This window comes from Anopheles merus, chromosome 3L, assembly GCF_017562075.2.
Source record: "Anopheles merus strain MAF chromosome 3L, AmerM5.1, whole genome shotgun sequence".
In the NCBI taxonomy this organism is placed as follows: domain Eukaryota; kingdom Metazoa; phylum Arthropoda; class Insecta; order Diptera; family Culicidae; genus Anopheles; species Anopheles merus.
Genome location: NC_054085.1, coordinates 16,171,912 through 16,193,354, shown reverse-complemented (window position 1 = coordinate 16,193,354; position 21,443 = coordinate 16,171,912). Strand labels below are relative to the sequence as shown.

Sequence of the window (21,443 nt, the reverse complement as noted above, 5' to 3'; positions counted from 1 at the left end):
GTCAACCCACTCAAACCCCCTCGCTTTGGATGGGTGGAGCCGAAAGGTGGATGAAACTAATGACGAATGACGAATGAAACTAGTCAGCATTTCTGTTCTGTGCGAAGCAAACTGGGGCGGGAATGCGTTCCCTTGAAATGGGTAGTGAAACCGCTTTCCACCGATCGGTTTTCTGGTGTTGGTTTAGGTAAATCGTCCACGTAGGAAAGCAAGCTTACGGGAAGAAATGTGAAATTTATGCTCCGCGAGGGAAGAAACAGGACACGCATTCTGATAGGGTTTTTTTTTTTTTGCTTTTTCATACCCGGGAAAATTAAAACATTGAAGGGTTTCGATTCGTTTGATGGTGGATTCATAAGTGGGCGGCATTGTTGCTCGGGCAAGATCGTATCGTTCGTATCGTATTGTTGTGCCAATTTTCGCTAAAAAGCCAGGATTGAATATGGTGAGTAGTTTAATTAAAATTATTTATTAAATACCAAGGTCACACTTTCAATTGAACGAACAGGGCAACAAGAAGACAGTAAAAATCGAATTTTCCATGAAAACGGGTAGAAACTGTATTAAATACTTTAAAGGTAAGGCGGCGCTCTGGGACCAATCGAACCCCGTCAAACATTGCGAGGGTTGCGAGTAACATCATCTGCTCGAAATCTAATGTTTTTAAAAAAATCTTTTCGTTTTATTCATAAATTATTATTTTTGCGGGTTTATTCGTCAAAAATATAATTATTTAAACTATTGTGGATTTTTGCAAAATAAAATGTCAATATGCAGGTGTTTAGTATGCTACAATTTGCACTGTTATATCTGCTCTCGAGGTGCTATAATTATAACTGCTAAACAAGGGGTGAAAAAACTACCAAGGCTCGCAAGCTCTTTAATGCGAGGGCTCTGAGGCGGTGAACTTGCATGGCGTGCGAGCCCTCACGCGCCCTCGCAAATCGCTGTCATTTGCATGGCGGGACGAGACAAACAAACACGACTCTGTTCGATAGGTGCTCTGTCATATGTTCGATGTCTTATAGACCTGTCATGATGCATTGCAATACGCCTATCTTTTCATCTCTAAATCTAAGCATTTTCATAGTTTAAATGAATATCCATCTGCAGGGGGATGATTCAACAAATAATTTACTAGTTATTCACATAAATAATAACATAAAAATCATTCAAATTTTAAATTTAAAAATGTAAACAAACGTCCATGCCAAAACACACACAGTGCATACACATGCATTAAGTACACGCAATAGTTTAATACGTTTCAAATCTTTATATTTGATGTTATAATTGATTGTGAAGCATTACAATAATTACTGATAGCTATTTTAAATATTTTGCACGCAATTTTAAGAACAAAATGAGACAAACTACGTAAACAAACTTGAAAATGTGCCGAATTGAATTCTATCTACTGTAGCTGCGAAGCGTTTGACAGCCAAGGTACTCACAGCACAGGTGGGTAGCGAACAACACAGACAGAATCAACTGTCATTTTCGACTTGATGTTTGTCTCGTTTGTTTGTTTGTGTCTGACAGTCCACCTCTATATGATTATATGGATTGTTCGTGTCAGATGTCGTGTTCGATTACTGCTAGAGCGCCGCCTAAGTAGTATAATGTGAATGTTAATTTCTTTTTCACCTGAAGCAAGACATTTTTTACTGTAGGTGATAAGAATACCATAGTTATCAATTTTCAAATACGTATAAAATTTCAAATACGTACATTTTTGTACAAGCTGTAGTGATAGTAATCCGCATATATTGTCAAATACTTGTACGTGTTTTGTAGTACGGGTCAATCCATAAATTGCGTAACGCTCACAGAGGAAGAGGGATGAGTATCTTTTAGCGATAAGTTAAGCGTTAGATATAAAACATATTTAAGATCCGTCAAAGATTCGAATCAATAGTTTTGGGGTAAATATTATCACTTTTAGCTTTTAAATGATTTGAAGGATTCAGTGGGAACAAATTCACATTTAATTTGACATTTTCATGATTCATATCGAAACGCATTTGCAAATATTTCCTATTTATTTATTACATTCAATCAATAACCGATATTCTGGTGAACGGTCATGATTGTCGTTCGAATCTCACAGCGATCTGGGGCAAGGTGACGGACTCTGCTGCCTGCTCTTCAGCATCGCCCTGGAAGGTGTCATTTGAGGCACTGGGCTAGACAACGACTTCCGTGGCACGATACTCTACCGGTCTCTCCAATTTCTTGGCTTCGCAGATGACATCGATATCATCTGCAGGATAGCAGCGCAGCTGTATGAGGCATATACTCGACTCAAATGTGAAGCAGCAAGGATGTAATAGGCATCCAATAATGAAGAGTTGCCTAAAACGATTGAACGATGATCAGTGAGCTAATCTGCTTCCAACTAACAATTTTGTAATCAACCCACCACAAGGCTGTTACTGTTCCGGATACAAAACATGTGCAATTCAAATAATACACACCATCGAGCATGCTGGGAAATATCGACGCACTCATCAACTTAATACATAAATCATGAGCTCAATATTACAACGGCGAGTCATCAACTGTACGCTTTTCCCCGCGTCTGCATATTCCATCTCCCCATTAAACGTTTAACCTTTCTCGAACCAAGAGCTCCCACCTAATGGTCAGATTTTACCAAACGTCATCCCACCGTGTAAGGAGAAACACGTGCTTCTCGATCAGCAATGAACTGTGTAGCTCTGCAACAACGTGTAGCCCCTGTGCATTGCACTGTGCCAAACCCCGGGAAAAATCAACACCGACCTGTGCGGTGCGACTCGTGCCCTTTTCCAAAACCGAGCGGCGGCTGTTGACTTTGAACTTAATTTTGCACCATCTCGCAACCGCACACACACACATGCATGGACGATGGGGCCGGCCTACCCACCGAACATGTTTGATGTGGCTCGATTTGACATCAATATTTACTGCCTCAATTAGATGCGATGACAAGCTAATCGATAGGGTGCATAAATTTACATAAGCTGATTATGCACTACGCTCGGACATTGCTGAAATGTTTCTATTAATGTGCGCGCTGGGCGATAAATTATGCACACACGTCTTTCGATGGGGTTAGTCTCCATGTTTCGGCATCCCTCCGAACGTGTTGTCTGCCGGTTTTAGCATAACGATAGTTTATTGCAGCAATCTTTCGGTGCGTGCGTTTGGTGAAGCTGCATCCTACAAGTCTTGTTGACGGATGCAGAGCAAAACATTGGAATAAGTCGTATAGGATAAGTCGTATCCATTTACCTGTTGGTATGTGTAATTAAATATTGCATTTTAATAAAAAAAAATAATAAAAAATACAGTTAACTCGCATAATATTAAAACCAGGTTGCTGTAAAATTTAAAAAAAAAGGTTATACTGTTGCATAAAAAAGGGATTTCACATTGGAAAAATTAAAAACGAGCCTGCAAGAGATAGACGTACCAGCATTTAAACATATACAGTAGATCGTCGATTATTCGGGGGTAGATTAACCGTCGGGCGGCTTAACCGTGCGCATAAATATGACGGCTGTTCAAACATACGGCGAAAATTTGCAGCGATATTCAAGGGGGCAACCAGTTTTTTGTGCAGCTCTGTAGTAGTGATGGGTAACCGGAATCGCACCCACAGCTTGGAATCGTTTCCGAGCATTGCTACTCCGGCTCCGATTCCGAATAATTCAAACCGTCGATTCCGCCCGTAGCCATCGAAGCCATCCGGAGCCGCTAATCGCCCGTTGGAGCCGTCGGAGCCGTCGGAGCCGTCGGAGCCGTCGGAGCCGTTGGAGCCGTCAGAGCCGTCGGAGCCGTCCGGAGCCGTTAGTCGGCAGCTGGAGCCGGTCGGAACCGTTGTAGCAGTTGGAGCCGATGGAGCCGGTTGGAGCCGTTGGGGCCGTCGGAGCCGTCGAAGCCGACGGAGCCAGTTGGAGCCGTCGGAGTCGTTGTAATAGTCGGAAGTATTCTGAAGCGCTTTAATTGCACCTACCTTCCGGAAACGCTCCAATTTTGGCAGAGTCATTCGGAAGCGATTCCGGATTTTTGTTGAATTTACCCATCACTACTCTGTAGTGCCTAGTGGTATTTTCGAAATTCAGTTTTGTTCATGCACGGTTGTTAAACCTATAGTTATTTATTAAAATACAGGTAGTCCCCGAGATACACGGTACCTCTTATAGGCGGATTCGGAGATACACGGTTTTCAAACTTTGACAGTTTTTTTAGCAAATTGTATTGGTTTGACACATCAATTGTAAAATGCCAAATAATTTCCCTTTTGATCTAATGCTAAAAACCATTTCAATAGGTTTAAACCTTTTGTATTCAGTCAGAATCATATCTAACAATTAATGAAATTGCTAAAATCACCCCCTACGTTCAAAATTATACGAAAATTAGTGATATTTTGGCTGGAAATCAAGAGATTTGACTTGCACGGAAATTCGAGATGCGCGGTATTTTGCAACCGTTTTCAGTCCCCATTAACCGTGTATCTCGGGGACCGCTTTTCATATTCTACTAACGATTAATCAATTGTTTCAAAGTGAATTAATTATAAAACTAGTGATTTTTTTTTTCAATTTTTATATGCATTTGACATTTCTTGGACCATTATCCGTGAAAATCGATTAACCGGCAACAGTCCGATCACGAGCTTCCCGGATAATCGACGTTGTACTGTATACTAAACGCATATCTGACAGTTTATATTGAAACAGCAGCAAATGAGAGAGTAACACTAAAAGTAAATTAGAATCAAAGGATTACAGATCCCTGAGAGGCAAAAAGAGAAATTGTAGATTAGTAAGATTTCACTGTAAATTATACCTCGAGCGTATCAAAATACTTTTTCGTTTAAATCGTGCTGCTTCATTATTTTTTCCCATAACTTCATACCGAGTACCGTGGCCCCAGTATTCACTCCATCAAACTTGGGCCAGCTCTACTAACTGCGCGGGAGCATATGGCTCTTGCTAAACACCATCCACGTTTGCACACGTAACAGTGAAACATCAAATTTCATGCACCATCATAAAGCACGAATACTGCCACGACACTGCACCGCTGACACACCATCGCCAAAGCCAGCATTTGGTCTTACAAATGGCGCAGCAAGGTGCTTATTAGAATCGCCAACGAATGACTGAAGAGAAAAATTGACTTCCTGAATATCGTTATTTTCCCCCGCTCTCGCACTGCACATACACACACACGTGTACTCGCTGCAAAGTTCCAACCCTCTCTCTGTCTACCACAAACCCATTCACCGATCGCATCACGTCCGCATAAATGCATTCCAGCACGGGTTGATTTTTTGCTGCGGGGGATTCCGCTTAAAGGGAGTGATCGGTGGCCCCAGCCATCGCAACCACCGTCACCGAGGCACGAATCTTGCTCGCTTGCTGTGGTTGTTCCTGCTGGTTTGGCGCACTCCATCGCACATCTCACATTTTTACACTCAAACCCCATTCGCCCGACCGCCGGCGTTCTTGAGCCTTTTCTTAGCCGCTCGTATCTAGCTGGAGTTTGAGTTAGATAGAGAGAGAGAGAGAGGGAGAGCTGACGATGCCAATTAAAAATTCCACACACCCACACACACACACAAGTAGCAGCCGGAAAGGTAACGACGTGGCAAACGGTTCGGCTTTGTGCAGACAAACTGCAGCCCGGCAAAGAAGGCTCGCGTTGATTACAACTTTGTCTCCACTCGCTCGCTCGCTCGCGGATATGTCTGCAGCTGCGTTGATTACACGGAAAGGCGAATGCATGCAAACCGAAGGATGAAAGATCGTCTTGACAGTAGGCGGCGCGCAGGGGATGGTAGCCGTGAAGAGATAAAAACAATCTACGCGAATTCATCTTGAGCGGAAAGAATGGCTTTTGCTGAGTGAATGAACAAAACGCTCCATAATGAACGGTGGTGCTGGCGGCCCTGGAATCAGAGCTGGGCTGAGGAGTTTCGGAAACTACAGCTTTTCGCGTGACAGTCAACAGACAGTATGACGGGTTTAACAAAAAAAAACAGCGCAGACCTTTTCCCGTTTTTCGCTGATATCGTGCAGCACATACATGGCGTGCATCAGACAAGCTTTCCTTTGCTTCCACGAAATTCGTTCGGAAAGCGGGGAGTTTCACCATACCTGGCTCGAACGATAATACTGTTTTCATATAAAAAAATAATATTTTCACAAGCGAATGGGTATCAAAATGAGTTCATATAAAAAAAAACACACACACTAAAACTCAGTTTTTACATTGAACTTTGAGAGGATGAAACGCTCAGCCGAGATGGGGAGCAGCGAAAGTTTACAAACTGTTTTTAACTACAGTTTTATCGTCCCGGCTGACATGTTTGACAGTTTGCTTTTCCTAAAGCTGTTTGCTTCTTGCCTCTTTCGCATCAAGTTTTCAACCGAAATGATTATGAATAGCTTACCGCTTATAGGAACCAAAGGAAGCAGCCCCCACACGACCTTCGGTGCAATGCGGAAGTTGATTGGTGGATTTGTGTTCCCGGAAATGGATAATTCACCGAAACTCGTTAGCATTTATAATTACGCGGTGAAACGGTGCGCTTAAGCTTGCGTTGAATATGTTGACTGCCCGAAAATAAGCAAAACAAAGCGGGAAGGGACTCAATGTCAAACGCAATATGAAACCTGTACGTCAAGGTACAGAAGCAGCAAGCTCATCGGCTCACGGTGTCGCACGCAAGTGCACAGTCTTAAGCTCAACTCATGCAGTGTGAGTTCAAAACCTATTGTCAGCTGAGCTTTGTATGTGTAATTATGTTTCACACTACGTTAATAAAAATCGAAGAAAATTCCACGAAATTCAGATTGAATTTAAAACTCAGCTTCGATAATATAGCACAACCATTGGATTTTATTGCATTTTTATGGCATTGCCCGTTTTCTCCAGAGAAGAGATTTAAAGTGTAGTAGTTATGGGTCATACGATTCATTTCACGACCTGAGTCCTGAGTCGCGTGTGAGCCAGTCGGAATCGATTCCAACCCGTGGATGCGCAAGGTCCGAGTCGGAATCAAATACGGCCCGTGGGTGCAACGAGTTCGGGTCGACTCGACTAATGAGCAGGTGCGAGAAAGCATAAGCGACTCCGACCCGTTGGTGCAGCGAGTTCGGGTCGGGTCTGATTGAACCTATCTTGACTTGACCCGACCCGAACCCGCTGTACCAACGGGTCGGCGTTGCTTATGTTTTCTCGTACCTACTGGAGTCGTTGCACCTACTGAACCTACTTGTACCTTTCGGGTCGACTCGAATGACTCCGGGTCGCTTACGGTAAGGTCGCTTACCCGATAAGTTCGGGTCGACCCGCCCATCAATTGTGTGTATGTGCAACTTTCAATTGTGCGTGGAAAATACAATCCAGCTCATGAATGTTTCTCCAACAAAGGTTGGAATTTTATATAATCTAATTTTATCCATGGAACATTCTAGTAAGAATTGTATTTCATTCCTTTATTAAGTATGAATATTATGAAAAAATATAGTTTTGTATGATAAATTTACTCGACTAAGCAAAATAACTGAAATATACCTACATACATAAAAATAAATAAAATGCCAACGAACATGCTTTCTTAATTGCAAACAAAAACTGTGCAAACACAAAGATAAGAATAAAAAACAAACAAAAGCTTTACCCAACAACAACCCTCCCATTTAAAAGGTTTGGAATGTTACTTCGACAATCATAACACGAAAAAAAAACAACCGATCCTTTGTAAAAATCTGATTCGTGCGAGGTTTGCATGCATGTTTCATGTAGATAGAATTTTCTCTCTCACTAACAGTAATAAAAACAGGCAACGACTCTTTCGCCCCTTGCTTCCACCCTCTCCTCACGCTCCTCAGAAACGCAACTCAACTCTCAAACCCCCCCTTGTCCAACATTCGACGTCCTTCCAATCGAAGGACAAACTAAAGTCTCTTTGCATGCTAATGGAAGAGCTTTTTTAGCTTGTGCACATACATACATACATATCCGCCTACCCACTTAGTCGACCTCCCCCAACCCCTTTACGGTGCAATGTGCGTGGGCCAAAGGTGTGCGTTTCGTTGTGTGCATTGTGAATACCCCTGTGTGTGTGTGTGTACGACCGTTGATCTCTTATACCACGTGTCCATCTTACTTGTCCTACACACTCGCCCCGGCTGACATGACCGGGCCAGCTGTTTCGGTCAGACCGAGGAAAGCTTTAGCCTGACTGTATTTTTTGTTCCCTCCCCATCTCTTCATCCATGTTCGGTTATTCAACCTAAACAACCCCATTTGCATGTACCATCAAAATACTTTGACTTACTTTTTGCACCTAACCGGGCCGCGACCGTCGGGCACGCTGGGGCGCCACCCCGGCCGAAAGCGATTGGGAAAATGTTAACCCTTTTCGAGAGGCAGGGGTTCCGTCGTTCAATTCGGACCGCTTGCCCGCAGCCCACCTTCCCATTTCTAGCCCCTGCCCAGTAATAGTCCATTTCGATCCGTTTCCATCGTCAACACTTTATTTAGCAATCCAATTTCCGTCGCCCAAAGGGAAGCAAGCAAGGAAAAAAGTGAACATTTCGATTCCTCTCCCCTCCCGGCTCCCGTTTGGGGTGTGTGGATATGATTGTGTGTGTGTGTGTGTGTGCTTCGATCCTTCGTCGTCTCGCTCACGCCTGTTCAATAGCAAAGCGCAAATAGGGTTGCCGCCCCCGGTGCGAGGAAACGCGAAAATCTGCCCCATCGAACCGCCCCAAGCGAATCGGAAACGCTGGAATGTTGTCGTAACTGCTGCTGCTGCTGCTGGTACTGCACATTCCCTTTTTCTACGCTTGCCAATTCTCTCTAAATGTTTTTCTCTCTCGCTCTGATTTGCTGTATTCACCTTAGCTTCGATGGTTGGGCCACAGACGGGACAGGAAGCCTTGTACCCTTTTGCATGCAGATCAGATCGATTCAGAAGCCCCAGGAACATTCAGCCCCCGTTGCTAAACACCGCGACTCACCGAAGGGTGATCGAAAGCGAGAGAGGGAGGGAGGGAGAAAAGGAAGAGAATGAGTAGAGTGTAACATTCCCTTTGCGCCGGCACGCCACCTCCACCAGCAACTTGATTCAATTCCAGCTTTCAATCAAGCTTCCCATTCATTTCATTTCACAACTACCGTGGCCAAAAAGTTGCCGTACGGCGGCACAACTACCCGGGCACAAAGATCGGGCGCCCAGGCTCGACGTCGCTCCGACTCCGGCGGGTATATGATGGTTTCTGATTTTGACATCAATTACAGTCAAGCTTCACTGCGATTTTCAACCGGCAAAGGCAGAAGGGTACACCGCTGGAGCCGATTTAGGGAAACGATAGCCGAAATACTCGATGGGCGGGAAAAAACAGGGCCAGGGAGCGGTGGTAAGGTAGGGCAGAAAGGCACTCTCTAGATGTAGATTCTCATGTACCGCACGTTCACAGCACGTCTACACACAGAGATTGGGAATTGGGGGTGAACGTGTGTGTGTGTGTGTGTGTGTGTGTGTGTGTGTGTGTGTGTGTGTGTGTGTGTGTGTGTGTGTGTGTGTGTGTGTGTGTGTGTGTGTGTGTGTGTGTGTGTGTGTGTGTGTGTGTGTGTGTGTGTGTGTGTGTGTGTAAATTCTCTACCAACAATGGAAAAAGCTTCACATATTTTTTTCTCCCTCTCCACTCTGCTCTGCCTACTGCCAATTCCATTGCATATGGACGTGTGCGCCCGGACTGGGGTTGATGGTCCGTGGCTGGATTGCGGAGGCTGGCAAAGCCTATCACGTATAGAGCTCGCTTGCGCCTCCCACGGGCCCAATTGACCTAGAAACGGCCCCGGTGACAAGGGCACCGGAGCCCTTTTTTTTTCTTCCGGTAAACATCACCGGGGAACTATTAACTAATTCCGATTTCAACGAAAAAGGATGTTTTTAAGTGGCCGTGTGGTTGTTTGTGTCGATCGATTTTTCACAGCCTCTTTCCATTGGTGTCTGTTGAAGGTACGTGTTTTGTTGTAAAGGACCATTAAAATATACTCAACTAGACACGCAACACATTCACAGCGGTTGGTTTGAGTTTTATCCCACGTGCTTATACAACATTAGAAGAGGGCGCCTAAATATAGGCAATGCACACATTACACATCATCGTGATCAACAGCAAGTGAGTTGGGAAATTGGAAGAAAAGAACTCTATGAACTATTCGAACTAAGAAGCAGAAGACAATAATTGTGATGCTCAAAGAAACACTACTCAAGTAGTTAAGGACACGCCTAAATATAGGCAATCTACATTACTGCTGATGGTTATTATTAACAAGAGATGCGAAAGCATAACAACGCTCTCAATATTTAAAAATTCCAACTAAATATTTCAATCAGTCGTATGTAAGTAAAAATAATTTATGAGAAATTAAGAAAGCGCCTGAATATAGGCAATGCACTTCATATATCTTCGTTATTAACCACAAGTCAGTTTGGAAATAGTACGTAAAGACCTCGATATTCAAAAATTATACCTAAGTAGCTCTAGTGAGTCATATTAAAGCATTAAAATAGCCTACTTCTATGAAGTAATAGCAACATCTTTCCTTTTGAGCTACATCGCTAACAAATGTTCTACACATCTGTGCAGCTATTAGACCCTAATATCCCCTTAACATCACGCACGTCCATCGACCATCGACGGCTTTTGTTTCACATGGAACTACTCTCCCTAACCGCACAGACGCTCACGCATGTTAACAAAAAACGATTGCAAATCGGTTTCCTTCCCAATTCCTGTCTTCACTCTATCCAATACAAACACAGCCCAACTCTCTCTCTCTCCACAGCTCCATGATATGGCATAATCTCTGCCACTTTCACGTCCCATTACAAAACCCGCGCGCCCGAAAGATGGAAAGTGAAATAAGGTCCCGAAATGATGCCATTTTCGGGACGGCATGGTACGGCGCGGGCACATCAAGAACTTTCGTGCCACCGTCCCGGGAAAGCGAGATAAACTGGGAGACAATCACGTGTACCACAATGTGTCCTCCTACTCCCCACTGGGTGAGGGCATAATAGGCAAAAGGCGCTGTAGTGAACAGTTGTCAGTGCAATGCGTAGCACCGGTGACATCCGGGTGTTTACGCGCGCGCCCCATCGATATGGTTATGATAGTCACATAAAGCTCCAAAAATGCCACCAACTGTCATCCGAAACGATTGCGGCCGGATGAAGGTGAACGTTGGCTGTCGTTTAGCCCCTTCCCGGGGCCAAACTTTCACATACGAATATGTGGCTGCCACACACACACACACACACACACACACACACACCACACACACACACACACACACACACACACACACACACACACACACACACACACACACACACACACACACACACACACACACTCGTTTGCTGGTTGAAACCCGGAGTATGTAATCGGGATGAGTTTTGGGAATATTATCCCTGGACTCGGTGCGCTTCTATGGTTCGGTTATTGGGATGCGTGCACAGGCTGTGGTTATGCTTGTGATTAGAGATTTTTTTGCAGCTTAAACGGAAAGTAGCACAATTGCCAGCAGCCACGTACGTGTAAGGGCACTGTAAAATTTTATGTCTGTGGTTTGCCAGGCAGGCTATAGGCATTGATTTCCATTGAAATGTTCGCCGGAAATTGCTTCGCCGATTTGTGTATTTCAAATTCATTTTTTTCCCAATGTGCTAAGCACTTGCGGATGCAGAGTTTGAAATTAGTTATTGCTTGAAGTATGCCATTTTACAATAGAATTATACCTTGATTAAGGTGTGTTTTCAACACACCTATCTCCTGTTTCAGTTCCAGCAAAACCTTAATAGAAATGTTCCCTTTTGAGCATCCTGTGTTACCTTCAAGCAACTCACTTACAAATTCAACCAACCGATAAAGGGTAGCTGCACCAACGGGATACAATATGCCCCTTTCCCAAAGCAGCACAGTTCACTCAATTGTCCAAGTTTAAAAATCCCAATCCAATATCCGAAAGCTTCCTGCCCTGGGTTTAATCCGCATTCGTACCATAAACTAGATCTGCTTCAAATTTCGCTCCGTTCATCTTTCAAGCACCCGTTTTGTTGGCACATACGCCCAGCAGCAACAGCCACATTGCTATCCGTGCAGTTTATCCTTCAACTCAGCCTCAGCGACGGAGGGCCGGCGGGCTTGCCTCGCAGGCATTGCCCTACCTTAATTCCAATTAATGTAACCAGCTCAAACACTCTCGCTTCTGTTATGAGAAGACGGGTTTCGAAACAAACTTTCACCAGCCAGCCCGGCACCGGCACCAGTGTAGTTCATTGTTTGGTGAAAATCTGCCCGCTTAAGTCTGGGCAATAATTCCCCCGAAAGGCTAATCGTTTTGCTCTGCCACTCATTCACTTTGATACGCTCTTTTCCTCGGTGTACCCCCGGGTGAAAGTGGAACGCCCAAGGGGCTCGAAAGCGTTGTTTGTGTTGTTTTAATTGGCAAAAATTTAATATTCCAAGTAATTTTCCAATTTATGCACACACTCGCACTAGAACTGTAGCTGTTACCATCGCCGCATTATCTTTCTAGGTGGGTGGGAATTGAAGGGAAGGGAAGAGCAAACTAATATCAGCATAATTTAATACTACAACTTTTTAGAATATATCAAGTACAGTAGCGCCCTCTAACATGGAGCAGTTTAAAAGCTACGCTTGACAGCTTTACGATGTACGCCTGAAGGTATGCAATTTATAAGTAAAGTATTGAAAACGCTTTTTTACTTACGTTTAATTACTTACGAAGAATATGCAGTCTGAGTGCAAAGTAAATTATCAAAATAGCCTTACTCTAAAACGCACTGCATATATTTAGGCGCTGCACGCTTTCGAAGCTTCAGCCAAATAGCATAACCAAACACCATTCCAATGAGAAATTCAATTTACTCTTCGCAGCTCATATTGATTATGAGATTTTCATTTGCTCGCCTTGCACCCCATACGTACGAAACGGGCTGTAAAATATGTAATTTGAGAATAATAATAAAAAAACACTCAATCGCTCCATCACTTTCCATTTCCACCGCTTCGCACTGCATCTACCACCACTGATCTGTCTCATTCAGTGGGTCGCTCTCTGCCATAACTTTTGCATCTTATCCGACCGCATTCGAACGCTTCATGAATGTTGAACTCCTATCGCTTCGCCCACGGAAATTGTGAAACGTGGGCTACACATGTCGGTGGTGCAAACTGACATAATATGGTTGGTAAATCCCCCAAGTTTGCGCCCCAAAACGGTTGGTGTATTTTATTGTCATACAGCCGTAGCGTCGGCTTCCGTTCGGGTGATCGATCGTTCGAAAATGTTAAAACCGAGGTGTCAATTCGAAACCATCCATACGAGCACCCGTGTTGTTTACGATCCAAAACGTACGGGTTTGCAAGCTACCACGGGGCACGCGGCTGGGAATCCGTTTTAATCTCCCGCCGATGTTTGAGTGCACTCGGGCGCTCCCTTCGGGGAGCGGGTGTCAAAGGGAGAGAGCAAAGCAATTGAATCAAACCACGATCAGCAAGGCACTAAGGCACTAAAGCTCCCTTTCAGCGTGCACATTCGCTTCACAAGTGGTTGCTAAATTAAACCTTTTCCAATCCATCGCGCTCGCCCGCCTGCCGCGCGAGAGGGACGAAGCACTGGGGCAGAACTGGTAGGAGTAGGAGTACGGACAAGATGCTATAACTATAACGTATGTACGTCTTCTTTGCACGGGACCGGCGAAGTCGTACGGCGAGCTACGAGCGATGGCCTTCGTCAAACGTCCCCAGATGAAGATTAAAATGCATGCATTAGCTAGAAGTGGTAGCTAACATTTCCGAACCCATTTCCTACGATTGTCCCCCCGGGAGAGCTTTTTTTTGCTTTCCTTCCTTCCTCCATTTTCACCCCCGAACGCACACAGCATACAGATACAGTTGCCGTTCCGCCCGCACCACAACCCTTTCTCTTGGATGCTTGGAGATGTATTTCCAACCTTTTTGCAGTAATATTAAATTCATCGCATCATATAAACCCAGCTTATGGATTCATTCCCCGCGAGAGGAGGGCATGGGGTGAGCGTTTTTTTCCCCGAAGCCACTCGATATGCTCGTATCGTCTAACTGCTTCTCATTTGAATAAATGCGATAGAAAAGAAAAGGCAGCAAGAGTAAAAAAAACTTCCTCTGATCCCCTTTTTACGGGAAGCGCATCAACTGATGTTTTGCTGTTTCTTTTTTCTTATCCCTTCTTTTTTTCTTCTCTCTCTCTCTCTCTCTCTCTCTCTCTCTCTCTCTCTCTGTCCACTTCCACTCATCTGTCTCTCTTAGTTTCCTCTATTTGCACTTGCAAGATTGAGAGGTAAACGCGTTCCGCTTTTGCATACATCGGAAGATCGCTCGTGGAGAAAAAGAAGGCAGCTTTGGCTCGTAAAACTGTTGGAATTTCAGATTTGCTACAAACCCTGCGCGTCTTTTACGTGTTTTCTTTTCGGAAGCATCTCGTGCTGGGACCCATCCAAACAGATTCACATACAACCACACACACACACACACACACACGCGCAGTTTTACATTCGGTTTGGAATTTAATGAAGGATGAGACTTATGCAATAGTTGCACACGCCCTGCTGCTATCTTTTTACCCTTTTCCTTCTTTCTCTTCTTCTTCGTCTTCTTTTTTCTTCCTCTTCCTCTTCCTCTTCTCCACTCCAAGTATGCCTGCCCTCCTGTCCTGGTTTGCCGATGTGATCCCTTTGCGGGATCAGATCATCATCGTCGTCATCCCAGCAGATTGGATAGCAGATTGCTGCCGGGGCTTCCAAGAAATGGACCCCATCTACAACAACGGATGGTCACACGCGTGTGTGATACGCAACAAAAAAAAGCAAACCCCAATGACAATATACATATTCGATTTCCCTGTTCAAGAGCTTTCATGTGTGCCACAGTGGTAGATAAGCTGCTTCAAACGACCCGCGGATATTTGTGAGCTTTTATATGGGTTACTTGATAGCGTAGATAAATACTTACCCATGTATGCGTGTGTGTGTGTGTTGGTGTGTTGGTTGATAATAATTTTAAAAATTTATCACTTTTTCTTTCTGCAAACAATCCAACATTAAAAATGCATCAACTTTTATCACAAACACTCGCACAAACCAAATACTAACCACCCAATTCTCCGTTTCGCTTTCTCGGTAGTGCCCACCCGATTGACCCCGCTTCAATCATACCCAAACAAATAAAAAGCAAATTTACATAATTGTAAATTATGTGTTCGGGGTTAATTTTTAATTGCACGCCCAACTGACCGTCCCAATATGTCGCGCTCGAGCACAAACTTTTATCACATTGCTGTAACACAATTCCAGCTCGGCGCGTGTTTGTTTTCAATCAGAGCAACGAAAAACAATGAGCCACTGGGAGTCCGCACCACAACTATTCGGACGCGCCCGGAAAAATGTATTATCAATCGCACTATCAGCATCATCTACCCGGGACGCGTAAGCATTGCCATGCCCATCACACACGTGCACACACATAGCTGGAAAGCTGCGAAATTAATTCAAAAATCGCTTAATGGACTAGCAAATGAATATTTAATTTTACAAACATACACACACACACACAGACAAACGGGGACTCCTTTATATTTATCATACGATTGGCACACTATCAAGATGTGGAGGCAGGGCAGCGAACCGGCTGGCCACCACAGCAGCAACCGTGTGCCATAAACTGAATGCCCCTTAGCGAGGGGTTCACGGTGCACGGAAGGAAGAGAGCAGCTCGCTCGCCGTTGTGTGGTTGAATTTCGTGTTTTATGAGCAAAAATACATTCTCCGTTTTATGTTTTATACCCTCGTTTTTTTTTTGGGGGGGGGGCAGCGTTGTTTGCTGCCCGTTTCGTTGGGAGTGTTTGCCTTTCGTAATGATATGCATATAATGAGATATGTCTGCTTTCTTTTTTGCTCGTTGCATGGTGCTTCAGATATGTTTATGGCCAAAGATTTTGTGTTTCGTTTGAGTGGTGAGGCGCGTAAAACAAATCGGATAACTCGTCGACTTATGTTTTCCTCCCCCCCCCCCCCCCCCCCTTTCTGTCCTATCCTTAAGTGGCCTCATAAAGCTCGACGTATCGCTTGTATCAAGTGAAGCTTTCACGCAACGCTATGTCGTAGTAGTTGGCGTTGTTGTGAAAATTCAAACAATTATTCCCCAACAGTGCACTCCCTGCTCAGCTCAGCAACACGTTTAAAGCCAGCCCGTCACCGTCATCGAATAGATAATTTAACGCCGGCGAGTGGCAAGCGTTTGAGCACAGCATTTGCATACCGTGGCCGTACTGTGGCCGCTAGGTAGAACGAGATAGAGCGTAACGTATTTATTCTAAACGACCGTCACCTTAAATGACGTTAATTCTCGATTGGAAACGTAACTAATCCGGGGGGCTCCGGAGGGTCTCGGTCGTCGTTGCCAGTTCCCGTGCTTGTGTGCGCACCAGTACTGTTCGGGAGTTTCCTCACGTACGGGATTTGTTTCTCGCAGCAGAACATACACACACACTCGACCGCCCGATGACAGGGCGAAATGTGCCGGCGAGGAGCAAGCAGGTTAGCTTTATTTTGGAAGGTGACGCAGACGGAGACGTAACAATCCGCAACACGAAAGCGGCGCTTGGGCTGGGAAAACACGCGCAGCGCTTGGTGGCAGGTTTTGACAGTGTGCCAAGCGGTTTGGTAAAGAAAATTGGGGATCTTCTTGAGATGAGGAAAAAAAGGCTTCCCCTTTTTACCGGTGCTATCAGGCAAGCGGTAACCTTGACGGGCGAGCTAAGGTGAACGTTGTGAAATGTGAGCTCAATTAACATTTTCAAGCCAACTGAAAAAAGTAATACAATTCCACCATTTTCCATTACTCACTTATTTCTATTCAATTCAATATCAACCATTCAAAAATCATTCACAAAAACGCTTCGAGCGTATCTTCTATTCAACTTTCCCGCGCGCGCGCGCACACACACACACACACACTAATGGATGCAAATTGCAAAAGCAAATTTAACTAGCACAAACTTGCAACTGCGCTACTGTAACTATTTCCCCAAATTCCCAACCCATCGTGGGAGCCCGAAATTCCCTAACTCAATCGCTCAATGCAAATGATTGCGCACGCTGTGCGCACAGTGCAGTGCGAACAGTCGAGTGACGATATGGGGCGGTGAAGGATGGATGGATGAATGGAAACTCGCTCCGGTTGCAAAAATGGTTTGAAATTGACGTACAATAGATTTTTTTTTCTTCTGCTAGTTCGACGATGGAAACAGGAGGGGGAACAAACACACCCCGTTCCAGCAGTTAACTTCATTACTGGTTCACGCGTAGATGATTCCATGCTGCTAGTGGCTCAAATTTCCACTAACAAACACAGGGAAAAAAAAGGAAATTTCTCTGTGTCTGGATGTCATTTTTCATTTCGCGAGGATACATTTCCAGTGCGAGTGTTAAAAACGAAAAAATGGTGTGCCGAAGCCATAAATAATGGGAAATTGATTTATTCAGCTACACCATTGCATACCTTTAGGCGCCCTGGGGAAGAATGCACGTCATAGCGGGAATAATAATTCTATAAATCTAAACAAAGAACTAAATGGTTTGATTGTTTTTGAGACATGAACAGTGTAACCTAAACACATTCGACACGTTTAATCGCTTCGGTAGGGAATGCGCACGCCGACCGAACATAAATCCCTTCTCTAATCGCTCACAACAAATTAAGCTTTTCTGCTACGTTTTGTTTCGCATTGTTTACAAATCATTCTAAAGATGAAAGAGGAAGCGAACGCGGTAACAGTTCGTTTATTTTTATAACATTATTTAGCACCCCTCCGTTTGCAGCATAACCGCACGCAGAAGACGGCGCTCGTGTTAAGCAGATTCTTTGCCCATTATCTTTACCGAGCGATAAGCTGTAACGGGTTCGCGTTATTGGAAGATTATTTTTTCTTGCTCTCCCTTTCTTCAGCCAACCCAACGCAGCCCGCGTTTCCGCGTGACACATCCGATCTCGAGTTGGTAAATTTTAACACGCACGCCGACCGACTCACAGCTTCCCCGCGATGTGCGCCTAGGAAAAGCACCGCAGACCTTCCGCACGTTTGCACCGCCAGGGCGGGGAAGAGGGAAGGGAATGAATGCTTTTTAAAGCGTGCGAGTTGGGGCTGTCTCGGGGAATTAGAAGCGACGGAACGGAGGCGGCGGAAATAACTAACGTCGTCTATCGTTTGCAAAAACCCAACCCCAGGGCGTGGCAAAACAGGGAAATGGTTGAGGCTGTTTTTCCTTTGCCTTTCTTCGCCCCACTTTCCCAGCCACCTTGCCCGCTTCCCCGGCACAGAGTCACTTCGCATTCGTTGCGCTCTTTGGTTTTTATTCAATTAGCTTCGTTAAGCAGCAAATACCTTACCCGTGTACATATTGTATCCGACCGCGTGAGCTTAAGGGAGGGTGAGGCGTCTTCTTCCCAGCTACAGCACGAGAATAATGAAGCTAAAAACACATTCAAACACGCACCCGTGATCGTCGAGGAATGCTGGTAGCGCCGTTGTGCCGTTGTCCTTATGCCATTGTGCCGTTCGCCGTTCCACTCGGCACAACTGGCAATGCAAAGCAGGGATGCGTTCTGACAGCTCCATGTGTGTGTGTGTGTGTGTGTATGTGTGGAAATTACTTTCCGAATGAATCATGTTACCCTTGAGCTCGGGTTGTGGTTTTCCGTCGGATAGCTTTCATACAATCACAATCCGGTCCTCGTGCCGATCGTGAAGCAACGCCGCTGGATCATTTGTTCCGGGACGGTACTAGTGATGGGAGCTCGGATAACCCCGTTCCGATTTTGGAGTCAATTCTGGAAATGATCCTGATTTCGGAACCGACATTTATTCCAATTTTGGAGTCGATTCCCAAGCCAATTCCGAAGAAGATTCCGGAACCGACGCCAATTCTGGAACCGATTCCAATTTTGGAAGTGATTCCGATTTTAAAACCGACTCCGATTCTGATTCCGGAACTGACTCTGATTCTGGAACTGACTCCTATTCCGATTCTAGAGTCGATTATGGAGTCGATTTTCAAGTCAATTCCGGAAAAGATTCCGGTACAGACTACGATTCTGGAACGAACTACGATTTTGGAACTGACTCCGAATCCAATTTTGGAACCGACTCCGATTGTGATTCCAGACCCAATTTCTGAGGCAAATCCGGAGAAGATTCCTGAGCCGATTTAGATTCCGGAATTGGCCCCGGAATCGGAATCGGCACGGAAATCGCTGCATAGAACCCAAACATCTATTCACATGGAGATGCTGAAATCGAATTTGATTCCGGAGCCGATTCTGATAGCAAAGGCGATTCTGATTCCGGGACCAATTCCGGAACCGATTTCGAATCAAAATCACAAGCCGACTCCGAGTCTTGAGTCGATTAGGATTCCTGAGCCAATTCCGGAAACCTACTATTCGGAATCAATTACTCACAAACTCTGTTCTAGTTGGAATCGATTCCGACCAAAATTTAATTATTCCCATCACTAGACGGTACAACAGACCAGACAAGGGACTACAGAGTATCATTTTGCTGCTTTTGTTGTGGTACAAGGCGCTACCAGTTATTTTTTGTTTGCATTTTGAGTTTTCCCACACTTGGAAGAGATTACAAAATGTCATCCACAGATAGGCAAGAGTCCTTTGACGCACAAGGGCTTACCATTCCGACGGTGGTTTAACGTTTCTTTCCCGTGTCTGTCTTTCTCTGATACATTGTTTCCCTGTTCGATCTGCCGCATTGGAGGAAGATTGAAATGACCACCGAGCCTGGATTGGATGCGATCGGCAAAACACTCTTGGCGGGGATGTTTGCTGAGTGTTAACGCGATCCATCATCCTTTCGTGGTGGGTGGAAAATGTAAATATCATCCAAACAAGGTGTCACCTGGTACGAATGAACGAATTTTGAGCAATTGGACACGATTGAAGCAAGCAAAATTGAAATGTGCGCTTGGAATGAAATAGCAAATGAAGCAAACGCTTGATACTTCCCGTTTTCTAGCTTCTCGTTTGATGCAGCTGTAGCAACAAGAAATAACCATTTCCACAAACGAAAACACAAAAACAACGAGCGGCACCAAACGAATCGAATCGACGAGACGTGCATGAAATAGATTTGTTTAGTGTACCTGTCCTAGGGCTCCAGTGCTCAATGCTGTGCAACACTTTATGCCACTTCAATCTGGCCAACGGCTTCCGCGCCCGTTTTCTCTCGGTATGAATCGGTACCTCGGAAGCACTTATCAACTCGTACATTTCATCGCTTGTGTATTGTCTATTGGTGAGCTTGTGTGTTTTCCTGTTGGGCTTCCCTTTTCTTGGCGCTTTTTGCGCTCTTCCCCACCGTCTGGCGAGTGTGGCAAAACACACACACATACACCTAAAAAGCCCGCATCATCGGTTCGATGTTGCCGAGACATGGTGAACTCGTAGTTTTGAGGTCGATCGCTTCCTACACTGCAGTACATCGCCCGTACACACACACCACACGAAAGCACTGCAATGAATATGCAGTTTGATTGCTTCTTTGTATTGCGAAAATTGAATTCCACCTTTCCACAAAACGGGAGGTGTCACCCGCATTTCAAGCGGAGAAAAACAAACGCTACCAGCACAGGAAATTTCGCTCACAAACACAAAGGACACACACATAACAGAGTGAGGTAGCCCACGAACAAACCAGAGGGGGAAAAAAAGGTGTGCACCCAAAACTTATCGCTGCCCAACAACCACTTAAGAACCCTGGCTGGCTGGCTGGCTGCCTGGCTGGCTGCAGTATCGCGTAATGAGTGATGACATTAGGGCCCGCGGAAGGCGTTCGCTGGCCCGCAAATGGCTTGGCACGCCGGCACGTGCACCAAAACCCACCAAACCCCCGGAGAACTTGCAACGGGAGGATCCCATTACCTGTGCACCGGACTGGCAGTTTACAACATTAACCGGGACCTGGTGAGAGGGTGGCGAAGGCCCGGAAGCGAAAGTTGCAACACTTTACTAAAGTATGGTAATTTCCTGCCCCTTGCACCTGACCCAGCCCACACCCAACCCGACCTGACCATCAGCCATAGTGCGAGCGTCAGAGAGAGAGAGAGAGAGAGAGAGAGAGAGAGAAGGAGTGTGTGTATGTGGCAGGTTCCGCTTCCGCTCGCTTTTTGCAACACCGGAAGATAATGTTAGAAAACTTTAGCAAACCGAAAACTCACCCGACCCGCTGCTGCACACTTTTGCTGCACACACACACACACACCTTCATTTGCTGGCTTAATGTGCAGG

General features: G+C 45.1%; 1 protein-coding gene across 1 annotated transcript; it reads left to right on the top strand.

Moving 5' to 3' along the window:
• The first annotated feature begins 18,977 nt into the window (after positions 1–18,977).
• On the top strand, positions 18,978–19,352 carry LOC121598995 (protein TsetseEP-like). Its single transcript, XM_041926397.1, has one exon. The coding sequence runs from the start codon at positions 18,978–18,980 to the stop codon at positions 19,350–19,352; it is 375 nt and encodes a 124-aa protein (XP_041782331.1).
• The last annotated feature ends 2,091 nt before the right edge of the window (positions 19,353–21,443 follow it).

What these genes read in the sequence shown, in the direction of transcription:
- LOC121598995 (XM_041926397.1), top strand. Translation starts at nt 18,978, where the DNA reads ATGATCCTGATTTCGGAACCGACATTTATTCCAATTTTGGAGTCGATT.